At 40.4% G+C, this 22,758-nt stretch overlaps 1 protein-coding gene across 3 annotated transcripts in view; it reads right to left on the bottom strand.

Moving 5' to 3' along the window:
- UPL6 (ubiquitin protein ligase 6) overlaps nt 1-22,758 on the bottom strand; it is a 66,532-nt gene continuing 43,774 nt past the window's right edge. For all 3 annotated transcript variants that reach the window (XM_089153452.1, XM_089153453.1, XM_089153454.1), the window contains 7 exons: nt 20,752-20,922; nt 20,567-20,656; nt 19,835-19,915; nt 8,786-8,859; nt 8,010-8,081; nt 7,849-7,938; nt 1-802 (listed from right to left, as the gene is read on the bottom strand). In XM_089153452.1, coding sequence (XP_089009578.1) covers nt 736-802; nt 7,849-7,938; nt 8,010-8,081; nt 8,786-8,859; nt 19,835-19,915; nt 20,567-20,656; nt 20,752-20,922 — 645 coding nt within the window. In that variant the 3' untranslated portion in view covers nt 1-735. The remainder of the gene's footprint in view (nt 803-7,848; nt 7,939-8,009; nt 8,082-8,785; nt 8,860-19,834; nt 19,916-20,566; nt 20,657-20,751; nt 20,923-22,758) is intronic.

Raw genomic sequence — 22,758 nt, 5'->3', positions numbered from 1 at the left:
TACGGAAAATCAAGTAAAACAGGAATTAGAGAGCAAATATGGTGTATTCCCCCCATGTTCAAACCAAACTCTCCCCCGCAGAGAAAAAGAATAACAGATTCTTATATCAGTCCACCATAATTTTGTGATTTGGCTTCACGGAACAGGGAACTTGAAGCAAACCTAACCTTTGTAGTGCATGCCCGATCAAACCAATCCAGTAATCCAACTGACGATCTACTCACAGAAACCATTCATCTGTGACACTAGAAGATAATCTGTCTCGTGTTCATCAGATTGGAATAACCACCAAATGTTTGTGGACATTTAGGTCCAGAGAAAACACACTCGTATATACACATGACCCATATCAACCTTACTGGCTTGAACCTTTGTTCATGATCACCTTTGCTTTTCCAGTCATTTTACAAAGAATTATAAAAAAAAAGTTCGAAGCTGTTCATAACAGCAACATGGGATCCATACAGACAATCGCTTTTCAAATTTGATACATTTTGTAAGAGAATCATCACTATGTACATTGCGAATGCGATCAGCAGGCCAACCCATGTATAATATGCACATGATTCCTTTTCTTCAGGTGTCTACAGATCCCAGGACTGAGTAATAGGTTTTGAAATCATCGAACTTTTCAGCATCACTAGCATCCATTTATTTGGACTTGAGAAGGCATTCTCCTGAATAGACGGTGATCCTTTCACCCTGTTCTAGGCGAACAATGCATAAGATAACTCATCAACTCAAGTCAAAACCCGCCTCCGCATTGATTGCATACATTAGTTTCATTTCAAGTTGTTCTTTACTGCATCATTGATAAACCACAAGATGTCAGAAAGGAGGGAGGAGAAAAAGAAAAAGAAAGAAGTCCAGATGTACATTTAAGAGCTGCAACCATAGTAATTCTCACTCTCATAGAAAGTTAAAATCATCACCAAACAGAATTTAGTCACTGGAGTAGGACTGGTACAGACGGACATCAATTTGCACGCCCGGAGACAAACCAACAGGTGGTCTTTGGTTGCAATACCTACAATCATAGAACTACTACTCTCCTTGACCATGGAGACTCTGGTACAAGGACCAGCTCACATTGTTCCAGCTATGGTTGGGTTTAGTAATAGTACTCGTAGTGGTTATTTGAGTAGACATTTGTGAGGATGATCATGCAGGTCATAGGATAAAGTTCTTTCAAATTTTCCACTACAACAACAACAACAATAAGCCTTATCCCAACTAAATGGGGTCGGCTACATGGATTCTTGCCTTCCAATCAGTTCTGTTTGAGGTCATGCTAGATAAAAGGCCTAAACTATGCATAACCTTTCTCACCACTTCTCTTAAGGTTATCTTAGGTCGACCCCTAGCTCTTCTAGTCCCTTCAATCTGGATTATATCACTTCTCCATACAGAGGCATTTATAGGTCGTTGTTGAATGTGGTCGTGCCACCTCAAACGACTTTCTCGAAGCTTATCACTTATGAGAGCAACTCCCAAACCAACTATAATATGATCATTCCTTATTGTTGAAGTATATGCCCTTTGGTGCATATTTACTGTTCACGGTACTGTTCATGTGAACAGTAAAGTATGATTTTTACTGTTCACGGTATTATTCACGTGAACAGTAAAATCTGTTTGTATAATGTTAGTGATGCTACTCTACTTTCTATTTCTAATGTTGGAGTCTTGCTACGTAAGTTTTGGGAGTTTTTAGAAAGCATAGTTTCTATTTTGGTGATAGTTTCTATTTTCAGAAATTTCTATTTTAGGAGCTAGGAAGTTACTAAAGTTGTAATTTTTTGTTTCCTTTTTCTAGAGGACAATTACTTGTCTCTCAAGTTGTATTAGATTCATTAGAAGCTATAAATAAAAGGGCTCTGTGATTCTAGACTCTTAAGCAAGAATCACAGGCCTCTTCTACTGGTTCCTCATCTCTCTTCTCTTCTTCTTCTCTCTTTTCTTTGTTCTAGTTCAGCTGTTGTTTTGATTATTTAATGCTTGTTTTCTAACATGGCATCAGAGCAAGTTTAATCAACCTAGGACTGTTTCTCTCTCTGGTTGCCCAGTTTTTTCCTTTTCTTATCTAGGGTAGCCCCAACCCGCGCAGAAGTGTGCATGGTTGTCCTTCTTCTTTAACTGAAGCACCAAGTATCTATGTATTAATACTACAAAAAGGCCCTAAGCTTCGGGGATATGTCTACCTATTTGATTCAACCGAGGCAGCTACTACCCCTTTTTGTGTGCAAATCTGAAATTCAATCTGCACTATACTAATGTCTTGGGATTCCTCTTGATTCTTGCAAAGATATGCCCATAATTCGGATTGCAAGACCTAAATATTGTCTTCCATGTTTGTGCTATAAGTTTAGTTGCAAGTCGTATACTAGTACTCCTATTTCATTGAATTTCTCTCCCCGAAAAATTCTGCTGCTACCCGCTTTACTACTCTTCCGCTGCTTATTTCAGAATCAAGTTTAGCCTTCTTTTATCTAATACTTCTACAAAGACCTAGAGGACTATTTCCTTCATATCGAGATCTGTTAAGAGTTTCAAATCTAGCAAAAGTTTGCTGCTATGGTCCGAGATCTCGATATTATCTCCCGCAAGAACCGATGCACTCTTCCGAGTGGATTGCCAACGACCGCAATTGAGATTCCAAGTTGGTTCAATATATATTTCCCGATCTAATGCTCCGCCTAAGGGTTAGCGGTGGTCAGAAATTTTCCCCTTAGTGCACAAGACTTCGTCCGTGAGATGATTTTCTCTGCTTGATCAACTATGGTGAATAAACACCGCCATCATTAATGTCCACGTGTAATGCTACACGTGAGGGGGAGAATAGTACCTATTCTATATCTACTCAAGATGTGCTGATGGATATTATTTGTGAAGATCTTGTCCTCAACTTATGGCATTCTACAACGATATCATATATGTCTACCTATATTGTCCTTACCTAACTACTTGGTCCATAGTAACCCATACTACCACCTACTGGTCCAGTAACCTACACCGCTTTACCACCTACTTGGTCCGCAGAACCCATACCGCCGTACCTTACCTACTTGGTCCGATAACCCATAATGTCTTTACCTATCTATTGGGTCCACAAGAACTCATACGCTACCTTACCTACTTGGTCCACAAGAACCCATACTATCTTTTACCTACCTACTTGGTCCACAGAACTCATATTGTCTACCTACCTACTTGGTCCGTAGTAACCCATACTACCTTACCTACTTGGTCCACAGAACCTAACCGCCTTACCTACCTACTTGGTCCATAGTAATCAATATTGCCTTTACCTACCCATACTTACATGTTACTCGCCTTCTGTGAAGCATTTATATGGACATTGGCGTGCAATTTGAAGATTTAGCGTGGATATTCCCCACGACCGGCATACGTGGATAATGCCTGCCACCTACTACTTGCCTTCTATGAAGCATTTATATGGACTTTGAAGTTACAATTTAAAGATTTAGTGTGGAAATTGCTCCCTACACCGGCGAGTGGATAGTGTCTTTGATCCTACTATACTTGTGGACTTTGTTCGCCTTCAACATCGTCGATTGTTCTCATTATTGGATGGTTCTTTGGACATGAAGAATTAAAGTTTTTTTTAAGGTGGTGTTGATTATCTTCTTGGTGAAGTTTTTCAGTGTTTATTGACGTCTACTATTGCTACACAATTCAAGATTGGTGCTACCTTCAAGTTTATTCTTATTATGCAAGCTGAAGTTTCGTGTACACTCCAGCGAGGGGAGTGTTGAAGCATATGCACGGTGCAAACCGCCACGGAGCACGCCACATGAACAGTAAAATCTGTTTGTATAATGTTAGTGATGCTACTCTACTTTCTATTTCTAATGTTGGAGTCTTGCTACGTAAGTTTTGGGAGTTTTTAGAAAGCATAGTTTCTATTTTGGTGATAGTTTCTATTTTCAGAAATTTCTATTTTAAGAGCTAGGAAGTTACTAAAGTTGTAATTTTTTGTTTCCTTTTTCTAGAGGACAATTACTTGTCTCTCAAGTTATATTAGATTCATTAGAAGCTATAAATAAAAGGGCTCTGTGATTCTAGACTCTTAAGCAAGAATCACAGGCCTCTTCTACTGGTTCCTCATCTCTCTTCTCTTCTTCTTCTCTCTTTTCTTTGTTCTAGTTCAGCTGTTGTTTTGATTATTTAATGCTTGTTTTCTAACACTTATCTTATCCTTCCTAGTTTTGCCACTCATCCATCTTAGCACCCTCATTTCTACTACATTGAGTTTATCTATATGATTCTTTTTAACAGCCCAACATTCTGCACCGTACATTATAGCTGGTTGAACAACGGTCATATCAAATTTTCTTTTAAGCTTTAATGGAATACGCCGAGCAAAAAAGCCCCCAAAACCCCCCCCCCAAAAACCACCCCCCAAAAAAACACCTCTTTAATTTATAATTGAACCTAGGTACCTAAAACAATCACTCTGAGGAATCTCCTTATCGTCAAGTATCACCACCTCATCGTCTGTCTTACGGATTTTTATCCGCTCCAGTACTGGCAGCATCCAGTCTCCTGCTGTTGATCGTTGGATTTTCAACACGTGGAATTATTCCAATCTAATGAACAAAATTTCATAAAGAAAAAACCCTTTCTGAGTATGGGCGATTGCCTCTCCTCACCGTCTCTCCGCTCGTCCACCTTCTCCAGCTCCGGCCGCACTGATGGCTCCACCACCACCACTGCCTTTTTCTTTTAATCCGACAAACAATATTTCATCTTAAGTGTACAAAACCCTTCTCTCTCTCTCACTCTCTTCACACGGACACATAGCCACAGAGGCAAAGAAAGAAATGGCAAATAAGATTAGGGTGGAGGAGCATAGGACCCAGCTTGCTCAAAGAGGACTTGACACGTCTGGAACCAAGCCTAAGCTAGTACGCTCATCTGGGTTTGTTTGTGTGTTTATTGATTCTGCAGAGATTATTGATCACTTCATGATGTTTTCTTACAGGTTTTGAGGCTAGAATTTGCTCTTTGTGAAGAAAACAAATCTTCTACGGATGGAACTGATGCTTTAGCGGGAGAAAAGCGACCAAGGGAATCGGAGAATGAGGACTCCAATGGGACCGCCGACCTTGCCATCATCCCCAAGAATCTTCAAACAATTGCTTCTGTGATTTTTCTTCTTTCGATTTTTTCTTTGAAATGCAGCCGGCGAAGAAGAAGAAGGTGGAAGTCCGACCACGATGTTGTTTTTCTATTTCTGTACCTGGAAAAAGGAGGGGACAACGATGACACCAAAGAGAACGAAGAAGAAGAAGAGAATGAAGATAACGATGATGATGAAAATGAAAAAGGCAGTAGTGGTGATGGAGAAGGTGGACCAGCGGAGAACCGGCCGGTGAGGAGATGCAATCGCCGACACTTAGGGTTATTTTTTTAATGAATTTTTGTTCATTGGATTGGAATAAGCCACGTGTCGAAAATCCAACGATCAACAGCAAGAAACTGAACGTTGTCAGTACTGGAGCGGATAAAAATTCTTGTCTTACCATGACTAAAGTTGCAAACTAGATCTTTTGTCTTCATTCTACTTAGTTTAAAGCCTCTTGATTCCAAAGCTGCTCTCCATGATTCTAATTTGGTATTAATCCCCACTTGAGTCTCATCAATCAACACAATATCATCAGCAAAAAGCATACACTAGGAGACCTCATCTTGAATGTCTTTGGTTAATTCATCCATTACAAGTGCAAATAGATACGGGCTTAAAGTTGATCCTTGATGTAACCCAACTGTGATTGGGAATTCATTACTTTGTCCCCCCACTGTTCTTACACTTTTCACTGAACCATAATGCATATCCTTAACTATGTCTACTTATTTACTTGCAACAGTTCTTTTCTTTAGTACTTGCCAAATTAATGCTCTAGGAACTCTATCATAAGCTTTTTCTAGGTCAATAAAATACCATATGAAGGTCTCTTCTACATTTTCTATACCTTTCCATAAATCTTCTAATTAGGTAAATAGCCTCCATTGTAGATCTTCCTGGCATAAACCAAAACTAGTTCTCTGTAATTGTAGTTAAGTGTCTCAAACATGTTTCAATTACTCTCTCCCATAATTTCACAATATGGCTAATGCCCCTATAGTTATTACAACTTTGAATATCTCCTTTATTTTTGTACATTGGAACCACAATGCTTCTCCTCCAATCATTTGGCATTTTCTATGTGCTCATAATCTTATTAAACAACTTCGTCAACCAAACTAGTCCATGGGTTCCTAAGCTCTTCCATACTACTATTGGGATTTCATCAGGACCTTGTGTCTTGCTAAGTCTCATCCTTCTTAGTGTTTCTATTACTTCGGACATCGAAATTCTCCGTATATAAGTTCGAAAATTAGTGCCTTGGTGAATGGTGTAATCATCCGAATCATAGGTGCTTGAAGTATGCTCGTTTAGTAGACTAGAGAAATAGATTTCCCATCTTTTCTTAATGTCCTCATCACATACTAGTACTTTACTATCTCCATTTTTAATACACCTAACATGGTCAAGATCTCTTCTCTTCCCATCCCTCATCTCAACTATCTTATAAGTAGATTTTCCCCCTTCCTTCGTGCCCAACTAATTGTATAACTCTTCATATTTCCCACTAAAATCTCAAAAATATTATCCCCTGCCCAAGAACAGTCCATCAACGACGCATGGTACAACGAGAAGAGTCAAGTTTGAAGTATTGAGGAGTCTTATATGCAAAGATGACTGCAACCATCCAGTCTACCACGACAATTGACAGGATACGAGCATCTAATAGGTACTATAGTGATCTACTATTGTTACTTAACAAAACATAATCAAAGTTATCCGGGTCCTGTCTCTCACTTGGCATATCTCCTGACACCTGTTGGCTTTAGAACCAAGGGACCTAAGCTACCAAATTTATCAGTCAGACCCCCTACTGAGTGAAACTATATCAATGGCACCCCCTCCCGTTACTAAATCACAGAAAGTGAATTGGAAGCAAGTTAAGCTTCTCAACAAGACTTTTATAAAAGGCAGTACATTTTTAATGTAGAATAAGTTTGTGGGACAAATATGCAGGACAGATATTCTTGGTATTCAGATCAAAAGGAGCAGAGGAGGGAGAAGGTCTTTGCTCTCATGATCAGGAGACCCATCCAAGGGAAAGATGAGATAAATATGATTCCACTAGAAAAATTGATGAAGGCAGTACAGTGAATTATGGGGTCAATTTGATTCCTCCATCATATAAAAATCTGTCATTCGAGTCTAACCTGAGTACTGAGCTTCTCCAATAACAATTTTGGCATAAGGAAAATATTTGTTTTGAGTAGATTACAGTTCAACAATACCTCTCATTCTTGTCCTCTTGCCCGGCGGACCATAGTCTCTCCCCTCTCTCATGTCTACTATTGCGGAAGGGCTTAGGTGGGGGTGTTCATGGCAGATGGCAGGGTGGAGCTACAGTTGGAGTTGCAACAGAGAAAGAGAGAGAGAGAGAGAGAGAGAGAGAGAGAGAGAGAGAGAGAGAGATGAAGTTGTGATGTATTACTGGAAATGGATGAATAAATCTGACTGGTGGTGTTAGTAGTAAGGGGTTTGACTGATAAATTGAGTAACTAGGGAGGTAGCATTGATTTTAGGGGGTAACTCAGTGGCACTGAAAATTTCCCTAATATCTGTATCAAAGGGTCTGTTGGGACAAGGCTTATTGTTGTTGTTGTTGTATCTGTATCAAAGGGTCTTGGAGCATCACTTTTAAAGACTATAGCAAAGTATATTCAAGTATCCACATCTTGTCACAATGCAGAGAAGAAACATACCTTCTATAGGGAGGAAGCTTTAAAAGATTCATGCAAGTCGCAGATGTTGGTAAGCGGTCAAGAGCTTCATCAGAGGCATCACCAGCAGCTCTATGATAAAAGGATCTAATCAGTAATTTGAAAACAAGGAAGACAAAACAATATCAGTTTATGAGAAATACCTTTGTATGCACAATAAGGGCTCCAGATACTTGAACCCAAGCAACGGTCCTCGAGAACATCCCGTCACAAACCTATTAAGAACACCAACGTGTGCAAAGTCATATTTCAGTGTACATTTCACAATTGCTATGACTATTTCATCAGATCCATCAACTGGGTGAAAATAAAAGAGGGTAGAGGAACACATAGAACAAATGCAATATAGGGTGCTGTGGTAATTCTAAGTCAAATTGCAGGGTGGAGGCATCAGTGGAACTGGAGGCACAGGTTGCTGTAAGGATAGTTCCACAAGATGCAGCGATTTCAAAGGGTCATTTGTCAGCACCTATTCCTGTCAAAAGGCCAAAGGCTTGGTATTTTTGCAGCCATCCCAACAGAGGATTGGTCAAAGCCAAGCAACCTCTGCATTCCTTGGTATGATCAGTTTGTTATCTTTCATGGTTATGCTGTTGCAGAAGCAAGAACAAGGAAAGGAAAAGGACAGCAGCCATGAATGCAGAAAGTAATATACTAAAACTGGTACTTGACAAAAAATTCAGATATAATTTAAAATCTCTTTCTTCTTTAAACTAATGCAACTTCTTTATTTTATTTGGGTATGGAATGCCAAGTTTCTACTTGCTACAGGAGGATAGCACCAAGCATGTATATGTGATACCAGTAAATACCAACATCAAAATAGAATTAAATTGATTGGAAAAATTTGTTAACAATAAAATAGGAAGATGCTATTCTCCAGTTTAGAAAATAAGAGGGAGTGAGGGTCAATGCTCACTTCAAAAATTTCTTCTGATTCTCTGAAGAAAAATTCTTGAGAACCTCCCAGAACATCTCTATGACATAATGCTCCTGTCAAAAGTAAGTTTAAGTTAAAACTGAAATAAGTTCAATTAGAAAATGCTCCGTGCTAGAAACTCAGAATGAAGGTTCTGGCCTACAAGAAAGTTAATGCAATCTATATTTATTTATTTTATTGTTTTTAATGAAGAAAAGATAATTAGGTACAAGGTTCCTATTGCATTGATGTAGGAAAAGATAATGCTGAAACCTGATCATTGTGATAATAAAAAATAGAAGAAACACAAGTTGGTATGGCAGGCTTCAGCAAGTCCCTGAAGTACTAGAAGACATGGCAAAATCGACATGGCAATGTTGTTTGCTAGTAGGATGGCTAAAGAAAAGATCCAATATACACTGGGTCACATGATTGATTTTGACTTTCAATCTCTACAAATGGCCGACCCACTAGATATTTATCTGTCCAATGGGTAGAATTGCCACATCAGTCAATACTTTTCTATGCTAAATTGTTAGCTTCAAATTCTTGAAAGAAAAATAACCACATGGTGAACCAATGACAATTGTCTTAAGACCACAAAATTTCACCTGTACGCTACCCAATAGATGCCCACTATAGCCAATGGTTTACTCACCAAGATCAGTCATTCTTCTGAGTTCTGACTAGGGTTCAAGATCTGACCTCCTCATAAAAGTGAGTGGGAATTTTTTTTTTCTTCTAGATTTGAGCTGAGATCTCTCTAGGATATCCAAACTATTACTGAGATCTTGCTAACATCTAGTCAAGACATATCCAAGGTAACCATGACATTATCGAGATGTCTAAGATATGATTGAGATATACAAGATCTTGGTTGAGTTGGATAGCCAAGGGTTTCAAATTCTATTTTGTTGCACCTTCTAAAAAAGTGAGATATCTTGCAACACCTTGTGAGTTCTTTAGCTGTGCTTGGGCCAATATCCAAGATGCAGGATATGGGAAAGTTGAGAATTTTCTAGCATAAATTAGACCATGCTTACGGTATCTCGCTCTCGAAGGAAGTTTACTCGACCTATTTTTTAAGATTGCACCTAATGGCCTCAATTGAATTTCTCATACACACAACAATCATAGGCACTCAGAAAGCATTCATCCACAGACAGAACAAGGATAGAATAGAAAAACTTAGCAAAAGAGTGAAAAGACTTTCTTATTATTATTCACAGGAGTGTCTTACCACCAAAATACCCTTGATGTGAACCACTAGGACCACCATCCAAATAGAGGCTGCAAGAAGACCTAGGCCAGCAGCCCTTCTTCCCATGACTCCACTAAGGAGCTGCACCAGCAAGGGCATTTTGGTCATCTTCAAGATGCCCTACTCCATCTAGCTTAGTCTCACAAGAATCAGAAGTTCACCAGGACTCCAGATCTATTCTTACTTTGCTGACTGGATCACTCCTTGATGAGATATGACAGAGTCCTAGTCCATGTGGGGATCTTAGTTTGAAGAGGACTCTTGCAGTTGAAGTCCTAGCAGTAGGTACCAATCCTTTTTAGTTTGTTTATTTGAACTCAGTTGTAGTTAGTAGTTGATGAGTCTTATGTGAGTTGGAATCCTATTTAGAGTAGGGGTCTTTTAAGTAGTAGGTTTATTTCAAACAAGACTGTAGGTATCGAGTTATACTAGGAGTTCTTTTGTCTAGGCTATAAATTCAAGGCCAGTGAATGTGAAAATTTTGATTTGATTATTGAATAAAAATTGCAAAGAATTCATAGACAAGGAGAATTCGAATGGGTTAAGTAGGGTTTCCACGAGGGAAAACACTGTAGCAGCCATAAAGTGACTCTAAAGTCTAAACAGCATAATATGAAGCATTCCAGCAGTAGCAGCACTTGTTCTTCAATCCTTCTACAAGCTACAGCAAGTAAAAATCCCCGCCCTAGAGCTTCCCCCAGCCTTCTCTACCTTCTTTCTTCACTGCGGCATTCCTCTAGAATCTTCCCAAGCCCTAAAACCTCAAACCCTAATTCTCTATGGAAATAGCTTCAGCCCCACCCCAGTAACCTTCAACTACAGCAGCATCCTAATTCAACCCCCCCCCAAGCCTAGAAATCATTCCTTATTCATGCTCAACACCAATCCTGAGGTCTGAAATTAAATCTGCAGAACATTTTGTATTCGACCTAATTTAAGAAACCCTAGACCTGAAAATCATACCGGCTGAACCTAGACATCATTCTTCTTCAACTCCAGCTGATCCTAAACCCTATAAACCCTAGCCACAAGATGTAAACCCTAACTCCCTATAGCAGCAGACTCTAAAAACCTTCATTGGGTCTGCTATTCATCAATTAACCCTGAAACCGTGGCCCCTCCCCCCTGGCTCACATCAACCCCCTTCCTCCTACCTTCTACTTGAGTTTTTAACTCCCCCTCTACACATCCAAGTTGCCACTCTACTTCGTTCTTCTTCCACCTCCTCTTCCCCCCACCTCCCTTCTCAATAAAAAAGTGGCTGTCCAAAGACCAATTCTTTCCTTCCACGTGGTCCAATGACTCCAACATTCCCTTTACAATCTCAGACTTGCTTTGCTTATGTGCATGGGTGTGGGTCCTCTTCCCACTTATGCCTGTTTCTTTTAGCTGACATTATCCCCTACGTGCTCAGCTGGGAATGATTCCCTTCTCCTACTGCAAGTGTATACCTGAGACACTAGAGGCTTATCAACACTCCCCTCCTTCTCAAACTTATTTGGAAAATTGCTGGAAAGCATGATTCTATCCGGATTAGGTGGCTTTACTCTTTCCATATTCGATCGGATTCCCTCTGGACTGTCCCTATGCCCTCCAATCCCTCTAGGGTCTGGAGGAAAATTCTTTTGCTGCAGCCGGGCGCCATCTCCGCTATCTCTACTTCCATATCCTCTGGTTCCACCACCTCCTTCTGGCTTGATCCGTGGCATCCGATGGGCATTCTCAATAACCTCTTTGGTCCCCATACTGTTTATGGTTCCCGTATCCCTAAAACCACCCCCTTGTCTAATTTCATTTCAAATGGATCCGGGGTCCCTTCCCCCCTCCCCATTCTCACATAGGTTTGGGAATCCCTCCCCCCATCTCTAACTCCTCTAGAGATCTCATTGTTTGGCTCCCCTCCCCCACCAAAACCTTCACCACCTCTTCTGCCTAGAACCTTATCAGACCCCATAGCCCTAAGCCCCCTGTGGTTTGGTTCAAAGGCTTCATTCCCCGCCATTCCTTTACCCTTTGGAGAGCCCTTAACCTCGCCCTCCCAACCCAATCCTTCCTTATTGGCTGCCATATCGCCCGCCCCTAAGCCCCGTGGTTTGGTCAAAGGCCATTCCCCGCCTTCCTTTGCCCTTTGGGGCCCAACCCCGCCCTCCCCCCAATCCCCTGGCTGCCAACCCCCCCCCCGCCCCCTGGTGGGGCCCCTTTGGAGAACCTTAAGCACCTTTTCTTTTCTTGCCCCTTCTCCAGATCTATCTGGGGAAAAGCCCTAGCTTCCATTTGGCCCCGGTCGAGGCGATCCTATGGGTTTTTCCGAAATTGGTCTTGGATTTTGAGAAACTTTTCACGCTCTTCCATTTGCGATCGGATTGGTAAGCTAGTCTATTGTGCCTAGATCCATCACCTATGGTGGGAGCGCAATCTTAAGAGATGGACTTCCAAATCCCGTTCTATAGATAGGATTTGGAATGCCATCTATTTTGATGTTTCTTCTAGGCTGGTAGCTATCCCCCATCCCCTTGTTGATGATACCCCAATGAACAGGCTCATTGTTGTCTCCTGGGGTCTTAATTCTCCTTTTTGGCCTTCTACTTAAAGGCCTTGTTCTCTTGTTTTCTTTCATTTAATATATTTTTTATTCATCCAAAAAAAAAAACACTCCCCCTCCTTCAATTTCAACTTGTTCTCAAGCTGAAAATCAGGGAACTGAATGTGTGTGTCTGCAAAATCCTACAGCTTGTCACCACAAAAAGACACTTCTTTCAATTCACCCCTAGGCAATGTTAAGTCAACAATGTAAAAGTAGTCTTCAGGTAAAAGAAATGATCCTCCATCAACCTGCTGAACAAGATATCATCAAAAACACCAGCACAGATTTTATGAAATGATTCAGGAATACCTTGTTGATAAGAGCTTGAAGAGTAGCTGGTGTGTGTGAAAGCCCAAAACGACATTACAAGGTCCTCATAGTGCCCATCGCGACAAGCGAGAAGGTAGTCTTCTCTACACCCTCTTCAGCTACCTGAATCTGATAGTAACCCGACTCCAAATCCAACTTACTGAACATCTTTTCTCCGTCCAACTCAATCAACAAGGTCATCGGGGGAAACTTGTTGGGGATGGTTAGTTTGTTGAGCTTGGTAATCGATCGAAATTGCCACCCATCGTCCTTTTTTCCGGACCAGCAAAACCAGACTTGAATAAGGACTTATACTAAGATCATATCAGCATGTAGCCAGCATATCTCCCACAAACCTATCAAACCTTGTTCTTCTGAGAATTGGGATAGTGGTAAGGCCTTATGTTCCATGGATTGCTACCATCCACCAAGTGATTGTCGTTTGACCTCCATGGCGGTAGGTCTGTCGGCTCCACAAATAGACTCTCGAACTGAGACAACAGTTTCTTCACCTCATCACCTTTGGCTTCTCCTGCTATTACAATATCTGTGTCCGTGGGTTTCAACCAGCACCCTTGGCCTCTAGCCTGCACCATCTTCACACCCCTTTCATGGTCATCTCAAGCTGGAGCAATGCAGAGTCTTCACATTATTTGATCGGCTTTCTTTTTGCTCGAACTGCTTAGTTTGAAGCTGCCAATTGCAACCGATGTCCCCAAGTGTAGACAGCCATTCAACTCATAGTTGTCAAGGCGTCATGGCGGTAATAGAGAGGGTGAGTCGAGGAGCGCCCTAGGGGAAACACATAAGGCGGTTGCCTCAGTATCTGAGGCGTCTCCGTAGCGTCCGAGGCGACACATCGGACGCATTATACCACTATCGATCGCCTTTGTGGTTTTTAAAAAAATCACCATTTTTTTATTCCAAATCAAAGGCCAAAACTGAATTGGAAACTAGATTCCAATTGGGAATCATCTAATGGTTGAATGGTTACATAAATGGTATTTGAGAAACATGGGATCATTTGTAACATTAATTCAATTAATAAAAAAAAAAAAGAAGGGAAAATCGAGATGAAATCCCTAATCTCTCATTCTCTCTCGAGTCTTCTTCCTCTCTGCTACTCCTCTCCTTGACCATTGAAGACGCCACCAGTGACACCGGCGACGAAATCCCTAATCTGGTTCTGACTCTCGAGTCTTCTTCCTCTCTGCTACTCCAGTTTCAGACCATCGACGACGCCACCAGTGACACTGGCGATAGTTAGAGACATCACCGGCGACAGCCCGAAACATCACCGGTGACATCGTTGTACTCTCTTTTTCAGTTTGGAAGGTCCAAAATTGATCAACTTCTGTAGTTTTGCTTCTACTCTCTTACTTTTCTGCTTCTTTTTTCCCCCTCATAGGCTCATCCGAAAGCCACCGTAGTTGCAGCGGCTTCGGTCACCATCTCAGGCGACGGTAAGTCGCTGGATTTTTTTTTCTGTCGATTCGGATCATTTTTTCCTCCTCTTTTTTTTTTTTTTTTTTTTTTCTCCCTGATTTGGTTTGCATTCTTAAGATATACTGCTTGGTGTATGCATTGTGTACATGAGATTCCTTTGAAACTGCAATTCTTTTGATATTATCTGCTTTTATTTATTTATCCCTTACATTTGATTTATGTGCTTGCACTTCTATGATCTATCGATGCTTTCAGTAGGAATCCTTTTTGTTTTGGCAATATTCTGTCTGAAATTGCAATTTTAGAACTTTCAAAGTTGCCTTAATATGGCTTAGATGGCAATAAAAGAGATGACTTGTTGGGAATACGATTAATTTGCTTTTGGAATAATAATTTAAGCAGCCTTATGTATCTTTACATGTGTATTACTGTATTTGTACACCACAAAACATGTAGGCATCTATGTGTTTATTATTTAGTTACATTTTATCGTATCTTGATTCTCGTTAACGATACTTGGAATTTATTTAGGACCTACTATGTGTGGTTTGTAGTATGTTGGATGACTTGAGGTAGGCTAAATGACTAATATTAGTTTTTTTTTTTATTATATATAAGATAGGTTTATAGTGAATTAGTGTATGAGATGTACACTAAAAAGTAAAAAGTTCACTTAAAACGCCTCGACCGCCTCGTCGACTCATTGCCCCAACTAGCTAAAACCGCCTCGTCGCCATGACAACTATGATTCAACCCCAAAATGACATCAACGTTGCTAACATTAATTGGGAGTAGTTCTGTAAGAAAGTAATCCCACTGATCGTGATTAGGATGTCGCAGCAGACCCCTCATCCTCCAACACTTCAGCCCGCCCAGAACCACTTGGGAAGCCTTCCCTTGCACCCTTAGTCTAAAGGGTAATACGAGCGCCTACAAAATGAAGTATGGGTCCAACCATAATCAACCAAGATCACAATGGGTGCGCCATTGATTTGCCCTCTTAAGTTTCGTCACTCAAGGGAAACTATGCAAAAGCTCCACTTCCTCTCACACTTCAACACCTGCAGCCAGTTCTCACCCTATTTTTGCCGTCTGGATTGTCTCTTCTCGTGAATAGCAACACCTTGAGCTACTTGAAGGGGCACCGGTGTGCCTTCCAAGAGGGGGCATCACATCGGAAACATAAGACCTTGTCCATTTTGGCCCGTATCTCCTCTAGCGTCAGCCAACTGGTCCTATTCTCATTGCCAATTGTGATGGACATTCCCTATTCCAGCAAACAATAAAGTTGCAGTGGAAGGAGCTTGTTCGATCTAGTTAGGTCAACTTGAAGTCCCAGTGCTCACATTGGCAACAGTAAACAACCTGGTTCATGTGTTGGTTTTCGGCCCACTAAATTTGGTAGGCCCAAAATTCATGAAGCGCTAGAATCCACCTTGAGCTAGTCGGTTGGTTTGTTGCACTTATGGGCCTTCTTTGATCCCGCAAGGCCCAGCTTTTAGCTTCAACTGATTAGGCCAGGTCAATCATCTAGGCTTGGTTCGTGGATTAAAAGAGTCAAACCTCTGCCCTTATATCTTCAATTACACCAACCATGATGGCCCCACAAAGCCAATCCTCATCCCTAGCTCCGACCGTCATTGCTAGATTTTTTCTATGTAGTCAACGACATTGCCTACTTCCTTGAGTCCGATTAACACCTCATAAGGGGTTTTCATCTGAGGTGAACTAAATCTTCCAACCATTTCTTACTTCAGCCTTGTCCATGAAGAGATTGACTCTTGCAACTCTCTGAACTGTATCCAACCTAATGCTGGTCCATCAAAGCAGATAGTTGTTGCATGCAACATCTCCTCTCCGTCCCTCGCATGGTTGTCAAAGCGTTCGCCTAGGCAAACAGAATGTGAAGCATAAGCCATACTCAACATCAAGAATCAAGAACCAATAAATGCCTAGGTAGACGCTTTGACAACCATGCGAGGGATGGAGAGGAGATGAACTTATGTTTGTGTTCTTTTTTTGAATAATTTTTCATAATTATGATTCTTGAATGTTTTTTTTGGGGATGAATGTGACTATTGAATACTTGTTTAGCTTATTATAGAAAGTAGCTGTATTGAAAAGTAGTTTAAAAGTAGTTGTATTGAAAAAATTGACCCAACCGCTTTGGTCGCCTTATTGCCGCTTTGTCGCCTAATTGCCTAGACAGGAGCCCCAATCATGTTGGTCGCCTTGCCGCCTTGGCAACCATGGTCACTTGCAATCCAGCTCATAGGATCCTTGCCTGAGAAAATAGGCATCTCTAAGAGACAAGGGAATTAACTCGCACTGTCCCTGTGCTTCACCCTCAAGGCTCTGTTCCAAAAATCCTCTCAGCAGATTATCTGTCACCAACAGCTTAAGACTCTCTAGAGCCCTGTTTGCTGTTACCTCTGACGATTGTGATTCCACTTCCATGTCCTCCCCACACAACAAGTACATCTCAACTCATTCCTAAATTCTTGCGCTCTTTTCCTTTTTTTTTACATGTGTTGAACTAATGAACCCAGTAATGAATTGAGGGCAGACACCTATCCTTGAAGCTCTCTCACCATAGACTCTTTTTAAGCTCATCTACCCTACCCTCTATTCTCCTCCTAACCATTTCCTGGGATCAGATGAGCTCTGATACCAATTAATTAAGCACCCAATGCCCTTACTGAATTCCACACACATAATATTACAGGCACTCAGAACAGCTTTCATCCACAGACAGAACAAGGAAAAGTATAGAAAACCTTAGCAAGAGTGATTATTCACTAGTGTGTATTACAGTGATTGCAGACCCAAAACCAGAATACCCCCTTCCTCCTACCTTCTGCCTAAGAGTTTCACTCCCCCTGTACAAGTTCAGCTTAGTCATAGTATTTTATTTTTTGGTTGAATTAATTTGAAAAAGACCAAAAGTCAGAGATTTCTCAATAGGTAATGTTGCTCCAATGCCCAACCAAAGAGCTACTGCAGTACTGATCAGAAAGACGGTTGTGGCTACATTTCTTTGTTGTGATCCCCACATTCAGCTGTTAATCCGTACCTATCCACCCGATGTGATAGAGCGATACTCTGTTCGATTCCCCTTTGATCCGATGCCTACTACCTATTATAAAGGCAGCCAGCAGTCCATGACTGGCTGACATATCACGCTTTCACCATCAGAGGGAGAGGATGGAAAGAACGGAGTCGATCACCTAGCCGATCCTGAATAGCCCGATCTTTATTTCAACCGTCAGTACGCCTTACCATTCTTCTGCGCTTAACTGTTGACTAGTTTTCCAGCTCAGCTCGGCTTAATCTACTGAACATCTTTATCATCTGCTTTCGGCTTTAAAACAACCAAGACTTCTGAACAGACGTTTTTGTCTCAATCAAGAGTTCAGTAAGGAGCGGCTTCTAACACTTCCGAAGGCGCAAACGGAGGGTGGTCGTAGATCAGGCACCGAAGAGGGAAGACACGGCAATGCAAATTTGAGAAAAAAATCACGGACACTTTTAAGGGTTTAAACCTCCGTAAGTGGCTAATGTAGAACGGACTACGCAAAGAACCGGTACTTGAAGAAGCATAGACACTCGCTGACCTAGAAGTTGTCCTTGAAGATGTCCTAAGTGGCCTCCCTACTAGAAGATGAAATGGGTTTTGGAATTTATTAACATTCTCTAAAAAAGGTACTGTCAATAACCCTGCAGGTACTGAAACCATTAAAAGAATACCCAATAATTTATTCGTACTGTACAAAATATTTGAAATACGGGAAAGAAGTACCATTAGGGTAATATTTCCAAAGGGGCTGCAAATGGATCTGCGGGTTCACCAATCATTGATGGTTCTACTCTATTCTTCCTCCCACTTCTCCTCCTCCCCCCCCCCCAGTAAACAGTGACTCTCCTAATGATTTGCCTCTCCCTCAACTCCTATCCTTCCATTTGGTCAACATTTCCTGTACAATCTCAGACCTCCTCCTTAAGAGTATTGGTGTGGCTGCTCCCCAATCTCATCTTGCCACCTATCCCTATTTCTTTTAGCTGCAATCGCCCCTCCATGCTCAGCTGGAATGATCCCCTGTGGCCCCTTCTCCTACTACGGGTTACACCTGAGATACTAGAGGCTTATCAGGGTGTTCGTGTACACTTGCTAAGATTCCAACAGAACCAACTCTCATCTGAACCAGTGGAGATTAGTTAACCTATCCCATACAAGACCTGATATTGCCTTTACTATTAGCCTGGCTAGCTAGTACATGCAAGATCTCTATCCTCACTTCTTGGTGTGAGATAGAATCTTGAGGTACTTTACGGCAGCTCCAGGGTAAGGAATTCTGATTTCTCCTCATGAATTCATGATCACCTTTGGGAAGAGTACCAGGCAGATGCTGATTGGATTGGTTATCCAAACGATTGAATCTCAGGGTATTGTAGCTACTTCAGTGGTAATCGAGTTACATAGAGAAGCAAAAAAACAAACTGTAATAGCTAGGTAACTGCAGAGCTTGAATTTACAGCTGTCAGATGGTATACGTGGATTCATGCTTTTGACTGTCAATTAAACCACCATAGCTCATCATCTTCACCATGATAGAACGAAGCATGAGGAGATTGATCGTTAGTTTATCAAAAAGATGATTGAACAAGGCCTTATCTCCATTTTCATTGTTCCATCCGATTGTCAACCAGCAGACGCCTTCACTAAAAATTCACTCATTTAAGCACTAAAGGTTTCGTTTCTAATGTTAGCAGGTTGGGCATGATTGATAAGCACCAACCTGAAGAATTTTATTTATTTATTTTTTTTGGGGGGGGGGGGGGGGTAGTGTAATATGGGATCAGCAATACAGACTGTTCACAGGAATTTATTCTATGTTGCCCTATAGGTATTTCCATAACTTGTACTCTCTACCTTTATTATAAACCATGTTGACATAAACTCGATTCCCCAAATTATTCCACACACAATTTTATGTGACAAAAATGCATACAAAGGAGTAAAATAGTTTTGCCTTTACCTTAACACGAGCAAAATCCATTCCTCAGGCATTTAAAGCTAAAGAAATAAAACGACTATGAACATCATTTATGAAACAAAACATTGCAGTAGTGTTTTTATGTTTTTCTAGAATAACCAAAAAGAAAATGTATTAAGAAAAAATGGATTAAAAATTTCATGAAAAACAATCTGAAATCTCCCAAAACTTCCCCAGATTTGGCATTCCAACAACTACAAAGAACCATGAACACTCAGTTTTTCCAGGAAATAGCATGCAATTCTGTATCCAGAGACTCTTAAGCACAGTTGTCACAGTGCCTAGGCAATCCTAATCGTTGGAGGGAAAAATCAAGGTAGCATCAGTGAGGAGCCGCCTGGGTACCATGACATTTAAACAAATTGAGAATGGCATACCGTAAATAAACAACTTACATTATGATAGCCACCTGCATAATTACTATTGCGACGTAGGTCATCAACATCCAAGCCCTCAAGTGAACCTGATATCAGCAGCTGCGAAAACACTTAAACGTCAAGTAAATAAAGGTATGCTGACATTTAGAGGAACAACCATAATTATTTAAAGTGGGGGCGGGGGGGCGCTGGAGGGAAGTATCAGTTATTTATCAGCTGGGGATAAGAGGCTACAGCAAGTTAAGGAGAGAATACATAAGAACTCAAGCACAATGAATGGTACAGTTAGTGGCAACTTTATAAGAGTCTGCTAGGTTTAGAAATTCTGAACTCAGGACACATAGGTGTTACATATACTAACATGTACAAATTTCACAGTATTTAATAAGTGTTCCAGCCATGCTTATAATCTTGACTTGCAATTTAAATCAAGTTCATAAGAATAAGTCAGCCATGATGCGATGTGCTTAGAGTGCCCAATCAATACTAATTACTCTCGTCCAAGTTGGCTGCTAACAGAAGTTCAACTACAAGCCCAGGATAAACATATCACGCATACCGGCTCGAGTCATGATTGAAGTGACTATGAAAATGCAAGAAAATCCCATGTGGTAAAATGCCAAAATGTCACAGCTAAACCAATTTATCCAGCACGATGAGCATGGAAGGTACTATAGACAAAGATAACTATATTTACAGGTTATCACATTACTGGCCTTTAACCTGGCCTTCAGCAATGAACCACATTACCTGTATTTCATGCTCACTGAACATTTCTATCCAATTTTTCTCTATAAGCTGCTGAAACCCCCTCAAGAAATGTGAACTTTGCTGACGAATCTACGAACAGAAGAGATTCCATTTAATACTGGGGTAAAGATGTGGTCCAAAATAAATTTAAATGAGTTTCAGTCTTGAAGATGATGATAATTTACCTGAAAATTCAATCGATGGTTGGCAATAAGATGAATAAAAGTAATTACATTCTCATTTGTAACACGTATATCCTTTCCTCCAGGAAGCAGCTCCTCTTCGGTTTGCTCTCCATACTCATTGTTTACAATGACAAAGTACAGTTCTAGTTCTGAAATGTCACCTTCATAACGCTATATTGCAGTAGAAGAACGTGATTTTAAAAATTAATAAGGATCAAACGAACTGACAAAGGAAAGATCATGACAGATAGGTATTTCAACTAATAATCTAGTCAACATAAGAATGATATAGTTTTTCTTTATAATCAGTAACCTTAGAAAGGATTGCTATCATAAAAATTCCCACCATGACACTAGAAAGTTTCACATGGAAATAAATGGGTACCACCAAACAACATATCCAACTCTTCAAATTCAATTTAACAATCATAAGTGTAAATATTACACCCAAAAAAATCATAAGTGAAAATAACGAAGTATATGAAAGTGGATCTGAGAGCATAGATCCATGTAGCCGACCTCATTTAGTTGGAATCAGATATTTTATCCCTTTTGTTGTAAATACAAAAAATCTTTCTTTTTCTCTTCTTTCAAAAAATGAATACAGAAGCTTAAATCAGAATGTTACATACTTAACAGGAAAGCATATATCCTGATCCATCAACAAAACAGTGAAACTACAGCTCAATGAAGCTTAACCTTATTAAATATTTGCACCGAGTGGTACTGTACTTGTAAGAAAATTTTCCTCTATTGATATTTGAGTCTGTTGGGGTTTTGGAGTCTTAGTTTACATCAATCAGTCTTTAGATTAGTTTCTGATTTAGTCCTAAAGCTATTTAGAACTTGAAGTTAATCCCGGATGTAATCTATTGAATATAAATAACAAAAAAGAAAAAAAAAAAAAAAAAAAAAAAAGGGGGGGGTCTGGGGGGTTGGTTTTGATTTTGAGCATTAATCTAAGCTCTCTAAACATTGGGGGGGACTTCTGAGTATGATCTTAGAGCTCTAGACTAGTCCCCTTTCCACCATTTCATTCTCTTTCAATTCAACTCTGATTGGTAATTTGAGGTTTTGTAACTTTTGTAACATGATATCCATAAGAATAAAGAGAAAGAAAAACCAGAAAATCTGTTAACGTAAAAAAGAGAAAAATTCTGCCACTAGCTGTTTTCAGCTCCACAACCCCCCCCTGTGTGGCAGAATTTGCCACTCCTAAAATTGATTAAACCATATAGCAGTTAAATTTCTGGAATAGCTCTTGATTGATAGCTGGAATTGATTGTCAGCACTGCTGCTATCAACCACATCTGCTAAATGGTTGAAGTACTTGTTAGCTATATATTATATCTAATTCTCTAATCGATTCAAACCCTGATCCTGCTATGACCCAAACCTAACAGAACTCCACCGAAGGAGTTTTCTTTCTTTTGTGGGTGCAGCTACTAACAACAAAATCCGAAAAGGATCAGGAGAGTTTTCAGGTTGTCAACCTCTGATGAGTTGATAGAAGATTTCTGATTGGCTGCTGTCATTTCCTGCTACCTCTACAGCTGTGGTATTGCCATCTATTGATATCTTTTGAAGGACCTGCTGCTCATCTCTTCTCTTTTTCTTTTTATTATTATTTTTTTTTTCCTGGGGAGAAAAGAAAGGGGTCAGGCCTCTTGAGGAGAGGGTTGGGGATACATAGGGAAAGAGAAGGTGGGAAGGTCCAACTATACAGCCTGGTCTAGTTGGGTAAAGAGAAAGAGGAGAAATGAAAGGGGTCAGGTGTCCTGGGGAGAGGGTTGGGGATATACAGGGAAAGAGAAGGTGGAAAGGTCCAACTATACAGCCCAGTCTAGTTGGGTAAAGAGAAAGATATTCAAAAAATGTAGATGTTCCTTGGCATCTTGGGTATCAACAATCAGGTAACAAAATTTGAAAATGCATCTATGAAGATTCTTCTCCACCCAAATGTGAGATTTGCAGCCTACACACAAGCTTACCTGCAATTACAGATAA

Source organism: Hakea prostrata, chromosome 4, assembly GCF_041222555.1.
Source record: "Hakea prostrata isolate BN-2017 chromosome 4, UWA_Hpros_2, whole genome shotgun sequence".
NCBI lineage: Eukaryota > Viridiplantae > Streptophyta > Magnoliopsida > Proteales > Proteaceae > Hakea > Hakea prostrata.
The sequence above is the reverse complement of the archived record's forward strand: the minus strand, read 5'-3'. Positions and strand labels throughout refer to the sequence as shown.